Consider the following 14,527-nt stretch of genomic DNA (forward strand, 5'->3'; position numbering starts at 1 on the left):
AAGCCATGACATAATTTTCTGAAAATGTTCATGCTGTTTAAAGGCACAGTCAACTTAGTGTATGTAAACTTCTGACCCACTGGAATTGTGATATAATTAATTATATCTGAAATTATCTGTCTGTAAACAATTGTTGTAAAAATTTATGTCCTAATGTCCTAATCGACTTGCCAAAACTAGTTTGTTATCAAGAAATTTGTGGGGTAGTTGCAAAACGAGTTTTAATGACTCCAACCTAAGTGTATGTAAACTTCCGACTTCAACTGTATGTATATATAAATAAAATGTATAATTTTATGAGAACTAAAGAGAGTTCAAAATGTCTCTCTATTCAAGGAATAATGGGCAGTTAAAATGAGGTTGCTAAGTCACGTGAGCCATTGGACTTCTAAAGTTTCATAAAACTGTGTAAGCACTTAATGAGACCAAAGGGCATACTTTGTGTGTCTCTTTTAACAATACAACATTGTTTTGAGGTGTTTAGGTCATGTGATCAACTGGATATTTAATTGTAAGTTTTTTTATAAATATATATATATTTAATTTAATCATTTTAGGAGAAAACCAAAGAGTGTGCAACATGCTGCTCTATGTGAGGAATAATTGACAGTTGAAACCTGGTTGCTAAATGAAGCGGTTGAGGAGATATTGCAATTTGTATATTGTGATCATGCACTTTGTTGATGGTCCCTAACTATTAGCTTTCAGGTCAAATCCGAACCCAGTTTCATAATCCAACGGCCTTTTGATTGTGAAACTAGGGTCGGAATCGGTCAAATAAAACCTGTGCCATGCTGTACACCTTTTTTCTTTCATAAAGAGCCTAATCTGAGTTATGTAGGTCAAGTCGTTTGCGAGCTGTTGAAGTTTAAACGTCCAAATGTCTGGCCAACATCGAATCTCAAACCAATTTGACCACGGTGCCACACCTTGGCAAAACCAGCGCAGCCCAACAACCAGTCACGGCAGGGTTCAAATTAACAAACTGAATTTGTGGGGGAGAAAAAAGACAAACAATATCACAGTGGATTATGACAATTTCGGATGTATTTTGTGTGATAATAAATAGGGACGTCTCTGCGCAGCCTATCGGATTCCAGGATGAAATATGCATCCAGATGAAAAGACTGCAGTCCTTTCGCTAATCCTTGTCTATCCTTCTTATCTCGGGACTCATAGCAGTCTGGTCGCTATGGGACAGCGAAGCTGTGGGACAAAACCGTGCAAATGATATTTCAGTAAATGACAAACGCAGGTCTGTTTGGCTTCAGTGGGTGCTGACTGGGTGCATGCAGGCTAGCTGTGCAGTGCACGCATAAAAGTGGGCCAAAATGTTCCTCGCATTCGTCTTGGGACTCTACCTGGCGACAGGTGCGTTACCCTCCTCGGTGAGCGCGTGCCCGTCACAGTGTAGCTGTTTTTTTCACAAACTAAGTGATGGATCTATGGCCAGGTGAGTAGAAGAAACTAATGACAAAATCAACCAATGTATCGCTTAATGTGCATGTTTTTCTTTGTTTGTGCAGATACATTCCGTTTAATTTAAGAGACTTTTCTCGCACGATTACAGATGTTGGACCTTCACTGCGAAATCAGCATGTGGACAAAGTAAATTATTGGGAGTGCATGATGTCCAATTTTATTTAATGCAGGATTATCTTGCAAAGGCACGTTGACCAACTCTCTGACAATCTCTCTGAGTTGAGTTTATAGTGAGAGTGTTAGGTCCTACATGTAGGCTTTTTGAATTAATTTACTATAATTGGCACATAGCCTGTATTAAATAGCCTGAATGAAAACCAAATTTGACATTTCACATAAATAATTCACACCAAAAATGTCAGTTTCTTTTTACAAAAAGTTCAAATAATAATAATATTTGTGTTCCTTTCCTCCCACATTTGAATTTAAACAACATAAGCCTAGGTATAACACATCCCGTTGTTTCCTCAGGAGTGTAATTTGCAATGACCCCGAGATCTCCATTGTGCCTGCCAGTTTCCCCGTGGACACGTCCAAGCTGCGTATCGAGAAAACAGCCATCCAACGTATCCCGAGCGAAGCCTTCAGTTACCTCCCCAATCTGGAGTTCCTCTGGATGTCCTTCAATGTGCTGTCCTCTCTCAAGCCGGACAGTTTCCGTGGGATGCTAAATCTGGAGGAGCTGCGACTGGATGGGAATGCCCTCACCGCGTTCCCCTGGGAGTCTCTTATGGATATGTCCAGCCTCACGCTGCTCGACTTGCACAACAACCAGTTGACCTCAGTTCCCGCAGACGCCACAATTTATTTAAAAAACCTGACCTACCTGGATCTGTCCAGCAACAACCTTCTGACTGTTCCGGCTGAGGTGCTCGCCACCTGGCTAACAGTTAAACCTGTGCAGGGCCCAGAGAACTCCAAAATGATACTTGGTAAGGGAGAGAGATTTGTTAACATTTCTTTTCCTTTTTCCTTTTTTTCCTCACAATTTACCAGGTGATCGCATGTACCGTTGAGATGCACTCTCATTTACAAGGGAGATGTGGTTAGAAGTCATCCCTAATATAAAACCACAAGACAATCAAACATTCAGATCAGGCATGCTTTCCATCATAAATAATTGCTTAAGTAAAGTAAGCCACATCTTTTTCAGTCACTCAGAGTTGTTGGTTGAAAAATCCCTCGAAATGGAGGAAAAAGGAGATACTGTATACAAACGAATGTGTGATATGTTTCCAAATCCTCTGAAAAAGTCAACATGATCTGAGTATTGTGAAATCACTCCCTAAATCTCAATTTAACCATCATCATCGCTGTCGTCATTATTGTTGTCATCATCATTGTCATCATCGTTGGCCAGCAGCATACCAACCTGCATACCACTGCTGGCTTGCCTCTAAAGCTAAGCATGGTTGGAGGGTGTCTTGTTTTGAATGGGATGTTAAACTGGTGTCCTGACTTTCTGTTGTCTCTAAAGATCCCATGGCACTCATTGTAAGAGTAGGGGTGTTAGCTCTGGTGTCCTTGCTAAATTTCTAAACTGGCCAACTAATCATCCCCAGCTTCCATTTGGCTCATTCATCTCCCCTGTAACTAGTTTTAAAAAAAATGGCTTAAGTAAACTACATCTATTTTAGTCACTCAGAGTTGTTGATTGAAAAATCCCTCGAAATTGAGAAAAAAAGAGATATAAAGACAAATGTGTGTGCTAAGTTCCTAAATCTTCTGAAAAAGCCAACATGATCTGAATATTGTTCAATAACTGCCTAAATCCCAATTTAACCATCATCGTTGCCGTCGTCATTATCGTTGTCATCACCACACCCGTCATTGTAGTTTATTTTAGAATGTAAGTAATCCTCACACAGACATCCACAGCAGTCATCTGTAGCCATATGTGTAACCAGAGAGACACTGTCATTCCTTTCATTCACGATGTGTTTGTAAACATACCAGGCCAAGGAGTTTTTCATTACCTAACCAGGAAAAACTCTGGGCCCTTCTTATATCGTGTACCCCACTTCATACTGGAACTCTTACGTTCTCCTCTGACCCCACCAATCCCCATTAGTATCCTTTATTTTATTTTATTCATCACAGAATTCAGAGTTCAATTTTATTTTGCCATGTGATTTAATGAGTTGACCTTGAACCATCCAGGTCTCCATGACAACCCCTGGCTGTGTGACTGCCGCCTGTATGACCTGGTCCAGTTCCAGAAGTTGCCAACGTTCTCTGTGGCATTAATCGACACACGCCTCCGCTGTGCAGCTCCCGAGAGCCTGTCAGGTGTTCTGTTCAGCGATGCCGAGCTGCGGAGGTGCCAGGCGCCACGCGTCCACACAGCGGTGGCACACGTCCGCAGCGCTGTGGGAAACAACGTGCTGCTGCGCTGCGGGACCATTGGCGTTCCCAGCCCGGATCTGGCCTGGCGCAGGGCGGAAGGGAAAGCCCTGAACGGGACAGGTGAGTCAGCAAGGGATTTGTGTATGTTTGCTTCTCTTCCTTTCTCTCTATGTCTGTGTGACTGTAACACTTCAGCTCTACTATAACGCTTTAGCTCCACTACACACGTTGCATTTCTTTGCCATCAGCGTCGTATCAATGTGCTGTTCTACCTGCTGCACAGAGCACGTTGTTTTGAGAGCGGAGAGGAGCACAGGGGAAGAGCATATTTATTATATTTTCTACTGTACTGTACCATATCCATCATTTATGCATAACTGCAATATATTTTGTCCAGTGTTTTTCAAATACTCATTCAATTGTTGCTAGTGTTTGTACTAAATGATCATCTAATTACACAAGTTGCTTTTGTTTATATTGTGAACCTAGCTAATCAATGTAGCTAGCTAGCTAGTAGTCCTAGCTTCTTGACTTCATAAATCTTACTTAAATAAGCAGTAATGCATACTGCCCTACAAAGGCTAAATGCAGTAAAAGCCTTTTTTAAAGCTTTTTTTTCTAGCCAGCTAAATATGTTGTAGGTAGTTAAGTGATAATGCACTAATGTATCATCTCATTATGAAGTCATTTTTATGCATATCAACTTAACCTGTTGCGACGAGCAATCCCGTATCCGGGAGCGTAATTATAGCCTCAAGCTCATTACCATAACGCAACGTTAACTATTCATGAAAATCGCAAATGAAATGAAATAAATATATTGGCTCAGAAGCTTAGCCTTTTGTTAACAACACTGTCATCTCAGATTTTCAAAAAATGCTTTTCAACCATAGCTACACAAGCACTTGTGTAAGAGTATTGATAGCTAGCATAGCATTAAGCCTAGCATTCAGCAGGCAACATTTTCACAAAAACAAGAAAAGCATTCAAATAAAATCATTTACCTTTTGAAGAACTTCGGATGTTTTCAATGAGGAGACTCTCAGTTAGATAGCAAATGTTCAGTTTTTCCCAAAATATTATTTGTGTAGGAGAAATCGCTCCGTTTTGTTCATCACGTTTGGCAAAGAAAAAAAAATGAAAATTCAGTCACCTACAACGCAAACTTTTTTCCAAATTAACTCCATAATATCGACAGAAACATGGCAAACGTTGTTTAGAATCAATCCTCAAGGTGTTTTTCACATATCTATTCGATGATAAATCACTCGTGGCAGTTTGGTTTCTCCTCTGTTCAAAATGGAAAAATGCACGCACCTGGAGATTACGCAATAGTTTCGACGGAGGACACCGAGTGGACACCTGGTAAATGTCTCTTATGGTCAATTTTCCAATGATATGCCTACAAATACGTCACAATGCTGCAAACACCTTGGGGAAACGACAGAAATTGTAGGCTCATTCCTTGCGCATTCAAAATCTGGCTCACTTCCTGTATGAAATTTCATCTTGGTTTCACCTGTAGCATTAGTTCTGTGGCACTCACAGACAATATCTTTGCAGTTTTGGAAACGTCAGTGTTTTCTTTCCAAAGTTGTCAATCATATGCATAGTTGAGCATCATTTCGTGCAATTTATACATTCACGATTGCGCTGTCCTTGATCGTCCAAATCCTTTGGTCACAGAGTTGTTGGGTGTACGACTCTGGTTCGGCCACCAGAGATCAACATCCTTAGGTAGAGCTCCTGCTCATGGTGGTGGTAAGTATAGATACTTCGACATAACCTGTACAGTAGTTCTTTTGAGTTCATCCCCTTAGAATGCTTCAGAGGTTGTTGGTGTTCTCATCCTAGGCTACGTACGTTTTCATCTGCAGACTGATAACGCGATGTCTAGGATTTGCTTCTTCTGTAGTGATCAATGGTTTGAGTTTATAACCATTTTGCAACATTCAGCTTATACCTCAGTCTGCTTGGTCTATAAAGTGGTAACCATTTCAATGTGGTGACCAGGGTCCTCATGTTCTCTAGTCTTGTCCTTTGGTAGAGTTGTAGTTTTAAACCATTTTGCAACATCCGGTTCACGTCTTAGTCTGCTTGGTCTATAGAGTGGTAGATTTCTTAACCATTTGTAATGTATTCAGCTGGCGATACACGCGCAGTTGAAGTCGGAAGTTTAAATAGACCTTAGCCAAATACATTTAAACTCAGTTTTTCACAATTCCTGACATTTAATCCTAGTAAAAATTCCCTGTCTTAGGTCAGTTAGGATCACCACTTTGTTTTAAGAATGTGAAATGTATAGAATAAGAGTAGAGAATGATTTATTTCAGCTTTTATTTCTTTCATCACATTCCCAGTGGGTCAGAAGTTTACATACACTCAATTAGTATTTGGTAGCATTGCCATTTAATTGTTTAACTTGGGTCAAACGTTTCGTATAGTCTTCCATAAGCTTCCCACAAAAAGTTGGGTGAATTTTGGCCCATTCCTCCTGACAGAGCTGGTGTAACGCATGCAGTCAGGTTTTAGGCCTCCTTGTTCGCACACGCTTTTTCAGTTCTGCCCACACATTTTCTTTGGGATTGAGGTCAGGGCTTTGTAATGGCCACTCCAATACCTTGACTTTGTTGTCCTTAAATTCTTATTAAGGTATAGGGGGCAGCATTTTCACTTTTGGATAAATAGCGTGCCCAATTTCAACTTCCTGCTACTCATGCCAAGAATATAAGATATTATTAGTAGATTTGGATAGAAAACACTCTGAAGTTTCTAAAACTGTTTGAATCATGTCTGTGAGTATAACAGAATTTATGTAGCAGGCAAAACCCTGAGGACTAACCGTTCAGAATTTTTTTTAGGTCTCTGTCTGTTCACTGATTTCTCTTTGGCAAACGATATTTCTTAGGAACTTGTTTTCAGTTCCTACCACTTCCACTGGATGTCACCAGTCTTTGCAATTTGGTTGAGGTTATTCATTTGTGCAATGTAGAAGTAGGGCCATCCTGGAAAAGGGTAATGCTGTTGAGAGTTGGCCAAGACTTGAAAATTAGCGTTAGTTTCCTCTCTGCCTCTAATGAAAACAGATAGACCCGTCTTCAATTTGATCGATTATTAACGTTTAAAAATACCTAAAGTTGTATTACAAAAGTAGTTTGAAATATTTAGGCAAAGTTTATAGGCAATTTTTGAAATATTTTGTAGTGACTTTGCGCATTTTGGAAGCTGTGTTTTTCTGGATCAAACGCGTCAAATAAATTGACATTTGGATATATATGGACGGAATTAATCGAACAAAAGGACCAATTGTGATGTTTATGGGACATATTGGAGTGCCAACAAAAGAAGCTTGTCAAAGGTAAGGAATGTTTTATATTTTATTTCTGCGTTTTGTGTAGCACCTGCAGGGTTGAAATATGCTACCCTCTTTTTTTTTACTGTTGTGCTATCATCAGATAATAGCTTTTTATGCTTTCGCCGAAAAGCCTTTTAAAAATCTGACATGTTGGCTGGATTCACGAGTGTAGATTTAATTGAGTATCTTACATGTGTGATTTAATGAAAGTTAGATTTTTATATCAATTTATTAGAATTTGCCGCGCTGCATTTTCCCTGTTTTTTGGCCAAGTGGGACGCAAGCGTCCCCTATACCATAAGAAGTTAAGTCATTTTGCCACAACTTTGGAACTATGCTTGAGGTCATTGTTCATTTGGAAGATCCATTTGCGACCAAGCTTTAACTTCCTCACTGATGTCTTGAGATGTTGCTTCAATATATCCACATAATTTTCCTCCCTCATCATGCCATCTATTTTGTGAATTGCACCAGTCCCTCCCACAGTAAAGCACCCCACAACATGATGCTGCCACCCCCGTGCTTCACGGTTGGGATGGTGTCCTTCTGCTTGCAATCCTCCCCCTTTTTCCTCCAAACATAATGATGGTCATTATGGCCAAACAGTTCTATTTTTGTTTCATCAGACCAGAGGACATTTCTCCTTGTGGAGGTGTACAATTTTTTTCTGAGGTCTTGGCTGATTTCTTTGGATTTTCCCATGATGTCAAGCAAAGAGTCTGAAGGTAGGCCTTGAAATACATCCACAGGTAGTGTAGACAGGGTCAGGGCGTGACACCAAAGGTGCGGACTCTGGCCTCAAAACCTGAACCTATAGGGGAGGGTCTGGATGGGCATCTATCCACGGTGGCGGCTCAGGTATGGGACGTGGACCCCGCTCCACCTCGCCGCTGACCCCGGAATGGGGACCCTTGCAGCGGGCCCCGGATAGGAGGTTGACTCTGGCAGCACCGGACAGGAGGGCGACTCTGGCAGCACCGGACAGGAGGGCGACTCTGGCAGCACCGGACAGGAGGGCGACTCTGGCAGCACCGGACAGGAGGGCGACTCTGGCAGCACCGGACAGGAGGGCGACTCTGGCAGCACCGGACAGGAGGGCGACTCTGGCAGCACCGGACAGGAGGGCGACTCTGGCAGCACCGGACAGGAGGGCGACTCTGGCAGCACCGGACAGGAGGGCGACTCTGGCAGCACCGGACAGGAGGGCGACTCTGGCAGCACCGGACAGGAGGGCGACTCTGGCAGCACCGGACAGGAGGGCGACTCTGGCAGCACCGGACAGGAGGGCGACTCTGGCAGCACCGGACAGGAGGGCGACTCTGGCAGCACCGGACAGGAGGGCGACTCTGGCAGCACCGGACAGGAGGGCGACTCTGGCAGCACCGGACAGGAGGGCGACTCTGGCAGCACCGGACAGGAGGGCGACTCTGGCAGCACCGGACAGGAGGGCGACTCTGGCAGCACCGGACAGGAGGGCGACTCTGGCAGCACCGGACAGGAGGGCGACTCTGGCAGCTCCGGACAGGATGGCGACTCTGGCTCTGGGAGCAGGCACAGGACTCACCAAGCTGGGGAGACATCCATGAGGCCTCTTGCTTGGCCGAGGCACCGGATTCACTGGGCCGTGGAGGTGTACTGGCGGTCTCGAGCACAGAGCTGGCCCCACCCATTCTGGCTGGATGCCAGCTTCCACCCGGCAAATGCGGGACGCTGGCACCGAGCACTTCGGCCTGTGAATGCTCCGCCTCGACACCGTGAGCATCACCCCGTAGCACAGGGCCTGACCAGTCCCATGCTCGCCACGGTAAGCACGGGGAGTTGGCTCAGTTGGCCCCCCCCCAAAAAAAACATTTTTGGGGCTGCCTCTCGGGCTTCCTTGCCAGCCATTTTCGTGTCGCCAACACCATTCTCCGGTATCCCTACTCGCACTGTTCTAGAGAATCCCAGGCGGGCTCCGGCACTCTCCCTGGGTCAACCGACCACCTCTCTATCTCCTCCTAGGTTGTCTCATACTCCAGATAGCGCTGCTCATCTGCCCAGGAGTCCCTTTCACCACGCTGCTTGTTCATTTGGTGGTGGGAGGTTCTGTCACGGCTGTTGGAAGGAGCATACAAGTTCTTTAATTAAGAAAAGCCGCAGAACAAAACAATACACACTACATAACAAAACCATGAAGCTTAAGGCTAAGTGCCATAAAGAATGTCAACCTCCCACACACACACAGGTGGGAAAAGGGTACCTAAGTATGGTTACCAATCAAAGACAACGATAGACAGCTGTCCCTGATTGAGAACCATACCCAGCCAAACACAAAGAAATAGAAAACATAGAACACAAAACATAGAATGCCCACCCCAACTCACACCCTGACCAAAACAAAATAGAGCCATAAAAAGGATTTCTAAGGTCAGGGCGTGACACAATGCCTCGTTGCAATTAGTTATTCCCCTTTATTTGGGGCTCCCGAGTGGCACAGTGGTCTAAGGCACTGCATCTAAGGCACTGCACAGAGAGGCTGCTGCCTACATACAGACTTGAAATAATTGGCCACTTTAATAAATGGAACAGTAGTCACTTTAATAGTGCCACTTTAATAATGTTTACGTATCTTGCATCAACTCATATAGTAAATAATACAATATATATATATATATATATATTATTATTTACTATCTATTGCATCTTAGCCTATGCCGCTCTGACATTGCTCATCCATATATTTATATATTCTTATTCCTTTACTTAGATGTGTGTGTATTAGGTATTTGTTGTGGAATTGTTAGATATTACTTGTTAGATATTGCTCCACTGTCGGAACTAGAAGCACAAGCATTTTGCTACACTTGCAATAACATCTGCTAACCATGTGTATGTGACCAATACAATTTGATTTGATCTCAGCGCAAGATCTCAGTGCTGTCACTAAAGACCCTGATTTGATCCCAGACTGTATCATGATTGGGAGTCCCATAAGGCGGCGCACAATCTGCCTAGCGTTGGTGGGTTAGGGGTGGGTTTGACTGGGGTAGGCCGTCATTATAAAAGAAGAATTTGTTTTCAACTGACTTGTCTAGTTAAATAAAAACAATAACAAAATTGCAACAATGTCAATGAGCACCATCACTATCTTTCCTTTGTAGTACCTTAAACTGTCGTGATTACCAGCTGAGATAAACTTTAACAAATTGATATTATTCAGAGTTTGTCTTAAAACCTTTTAACAGGATTCCTGGGACCTTTTCTGAGACGCTTTGTGGATATGGCCCCTGCATTAAAAAACACTTTAAATAAGAATCTCCCCTGTCTTTGTATTACTTTTTAGTATTTACATTTTTTTTACTCTGACTAATAATGTGTCCATGTCTCTTCTCTTGCTCTACAGTCCAGCAGGAGAACTCCAAGGAAGGCATTATCTGGTCCATCCTCAGTGTCCCAGCCGTGTCCTACCGTGACTCAGGGAAGTATGTCTGCAAGGCCACTAACTACGCCGGAAATGCAGAGACCATCATCTCCCTGGTTGTCTCTGATGCTCCCCCAAAACCCGACAATAACAACAACCAAACCAGCGTGGTTGCTGCTACTGTAAAAAAAAACAAAGTCAACAAACCCAACGGGATGGGGAAGGCAGCATACCAGGAGAAACTGGTGGATAGGTTAGTGGTTCCCACCCCCAACTCTCAACCCCCACCTGCTGTTGTGGACTCCAGCCCTGAGCCTGAAGGTGTGGTAGTGGGAAGTGTGGCAGATAGAGCCACCCCTGGACCAGCCAAGTTGCCCAGTCCAGACGGACTCCTGGAGCTGGAGAAGACTAACCTGAGCAACCTGGCCCAGGCCCAGTATGACCCGGACCGGATAGTTCGCTCGGTCAAGGTGTTGGGCGATACGGAGAACACCATCACCCTGAACTGGCGGGCGCCCAAGGCCAAGAACACCACGGCCTTCAGTGTGCTCTATGCCGTCTTCGGCGAAAGAGACATGCGCAAGATCAACGTGGCAGCGGGTCAGAATCGGGTCTTCATCGAGGGCCTGGTGCCCAAGACTAAGTACATTGCCTGCGTGTGTGTCCGGGGCCTGATCCCCAAGAAGGAGCAGTGTGTCATCTTCTCCACCGACGAGGCGGCCAGTGCCGCTGGCACCCAGAAGCTCATCAACGTCATCGTGATTACCGTGGCTTGTGTCATTGCTGTGCCACTCACCGTAATCGTCTGCTGTGGTGCGCTCAAGAGGCGCATCCAGAAGATTTGGGGCAAGAAGTCCAAGGACATCCAGGACTCGTATGTGACTTTTGAGACGCTGTCCCCCGGAACCAAGGCTAAAGGGTTGGAGGGTGAGTACCTGACCAGACTCAACCCTGAGGAGTCCAACCGGCTGCTGTCGGCCCGATCCAGTCTGGACTCTGAGGCCACGGCAAAGATAGAGGGTCAGCCCAACGAGTACTTCTGCTGACTTCATGCTCCAGCTCCCTCCCCATGCCATCTCCCACACTCGCACCCTCTGGCTCAACACATCTCCACACACACAACTCCTCTACAGCATAGCCCCAGACACACACATCATCCCCATCATAGCCACACACACACACCTCATCTTCATCATAGCCACACACACACACCTCATCTTCATAGCCACACACACACACATCTTCATCATAGCCCCACACACACTCCTCACCCTCACCATAGCCCCACACACAAACCTCGTCCCCACATACCTAATCCTTTCTCTCAGCCTCACCAAAGCCACCCACACATATCCTATACTCTCCCTCACTCTCAGCACAGTCCTACACACACATCTCATCTTCACCATAGCCCCAGACACATACATCGTCCTCACCCCAACCACAGCCCCATACACAAACCTCACCCTCTTACTAAGTTTCACCACAGCCCCACACACACACCTTGTCGAAATGCTCATCACAGTCCAACACACATATCTGGTTGTCTCCCTTTCTCTCACCGTGTTCCCCCCCCCACACACAGGGCACAGGACTCTCCCCCACCTCTCCCACCATGTTGGGTGCCACCATATCGGGGGTTCTATGAGAGGACGCTTGGACGATGCACCATCATGGAAATATCAGTTTAAAGGAGTTTTGACATTTTTATCCTTAATTTTTTTACATCTGAAATGTATACTATTTCAACAGAGAGAATGCTAATGATGTAATTTCTTTTTACACTTCTGGGGGACTATCAGTTGTAAATGAGCCCTACAGATAGTATTTCATTTAAATACATTTATCATAGTTAAGTTATCAAGTAAAAGTCTGAAAGAAGGACATCTGGGCCAATATTCATTAGTCTCAAAGGAGTGCTGCTCTAGGAACACTTTAGCCTTTTGGATCATAATAAATGAGATAACATGGACAGGGGGGACCTGGGGCCATATCATGAATTTGAAATTATTTTCAAAAATGCAAGAGATACTGGTGCAGGTACTTCTAGATAATTTATGGGTTGCTTATATAAAAATATCAAAACATTCTTTCATCAACTCCAAAGCATTTTTCTGTATAGCTAGTTAGGACCGCACATATGATCTCCTAAATATCTGTCGACTAGGTAGGACTCTTCCCACTGGGCACAGGCGTCAATTCAACATCTAGTTTTGATTTAATTTTGGTTGAGTTGTCACCTAACTTGAATTGAACAAAAAATGGCACCATGTCATTGGATTTAGGATAGGTGAAAAAGAGTTGGGTGAAAAAAAAAATACAAAATTCCCTTACGTTGACCACTTCATCTCATTTCTTTGTTGAAATGATGTGGAAACAACATTGATTCAACCAGTTTTTGCCCAGTGGGTTATGACTAAAATGGCTTCATGCATAGATTTATGGATACAGCCCCTGATTCTAGATTAGAACTCCTACTCTGAAGGTCTTTATGAATCCTGGCCCTGGGCCCGAATCCAAAAAGCATCTCCGAAAAGGTAATAGGAATCCTGTTATTTTATTTAACCTTTATCTTAACATGGAAGACATATTGAGTCCTAGGTCTCTTTTACAAATGTGCCCTGTATATACAACATAAATATAGACATTATACCAAAACTAAACAGTATCAGTCAAAAGTTTGGACACACCTACTCATTCCAGGGTTTTTCTTTATTTTTACTATTTTCCACATTGTAGAAGAATAGTGAAGATATCATCACTATGAAAAAACACATATGGCATCATGTAGTAACCAATTTTCTTTTAAACAAATCAAAATACATTTTATATCTGAGATTCTTCAAAGTAGCCACCCTTTGCCTTGATGACAGCTTTGCACAATCTTGGCATTCTCTCAACCAGTTTCTTGATGCATTCACCTGGAATGCATTTCAATTAACAGGTATTTGTATTTATTATGGATCCCCATAATAAATGGTGTTCTTCCTTGGCCTAGCGTTGTCCATGCTTGGCCAGAGTAGGCCGTCATTGTAAATAAGAATTTTTCTTTACTGACTTGCCTAGTTAAATAAAGGTGCAATTTTAAAAAATTTATTAAAAATATATATATTTCTCTCAGCCAATCATCTGGCATTTGTGTAAGTGCCATGCTTGTTGAATGTTCCCTATATGTGTGCTGAGCCAGTAAAGGTGGCTTTACTATTCTTGGGTAGCAGAATTACTTTAGCTTCCCTCCAGTACTGAGGGCACACAATTTCTAGTAGGCTTAAATTGAAGATGTGGTAATATCGTCTGCTATTATCCTCAGTAATTTTCCATCCAGATTGTCAGACCCCAGTGGGTTGTCATTGTTGATAGACAGCCATTTTTTCACCTCTTCCACACTGACTTTACAGAATTCAAAAGTACAATTCTTGTCTTTCAAAATTTGGTCAGATATACTTGGATGTGTAGTGTCAGCATTTGTTGCTGGCATGTCATCCCTAAGTTTGCTAATCGTGCCAATGAAAAAGTAATTAAAGTAGTTGTGCCTTGTAAAAGTAAATTTGTGGAATTTCTTTCCTTGTTAATGCATTTTAGCCTATCAGTTGTGTTGTGACAAGGTAGGGATGGTATATAGAAGGTAGCCCTATTTGGTAAAAGACCAAGTCCATATTATGGCAAGAACAGCTCAAATAAGCAAAGAGAAATGGCAGTCCATCATTACTTTAAGACATGAAGGTCAGTCAATACGGAAAATGTTAAGAACTTTAAAAGTTTCTTCAAGTGCAGTCGCAAAAAACATTGAGCGTTGTGATGAAACTGGCTCTCATGAGGACCGCCACAGGAAAGGAAGACTCAGAGTGTCCTCTGCTGCAGGGGATAAGTTCATTAGAGTTAACTGCACCTCAGATTGCAGCCCAAATAAATGCTTCACAGAGTTCAAGTAGCAGACTCATCTC

General features: G+C 43.4%; 1 protein-coding gene across 1 annotated transcript; it reads left to right on the top strand.

Moving 5' to 3' along the window:
* The first annotated feature begins 756 nt into the window (after nucleotides 1–756).
* On the top strand, nucleotides 757–13,669 carry LOC109865241 (leucine-rich repeat, immunoglobulin-like domain and transmembrane domain-containing protein 1). Its single transcript, XM_020453351.2, has 4 exons — nucleotides 757–1,453; nucleotides 1,954–2,414; nucleotides 3,643–3,948; nucleotides 10,566–13,669. Exons 1-4 carry the CDS (start codon nucleotides 1,332–1,334, stop codon nucleotides 11,627–11,629), a joined length of 1,953 nt encoding a protein of 650 aa, XP_020308940.1. The 5' UTR covers nucleotides 757–1,331; the 3' UTR covers nucleotides 11,630–13,669.
* Nucleotides 13,670–14,527: the final 858 nt, after the last annotated feature.

The sequence above is a fragment of the Oncorhynchus kisutch genome, linkage group LG20 (assembly GCF_002021735.2).
Source record: "Oncorhynchus kisutch isolate 150728-3 linkage group LG20, Okis_V2, whole genome shotgun sequence".
NCBI lineage: Eukaryota > Metazoa > Chordata > Actinopteri > Salmoniformes > Salmonidae > Oncorhynchus > Oncorhynchus kisutch.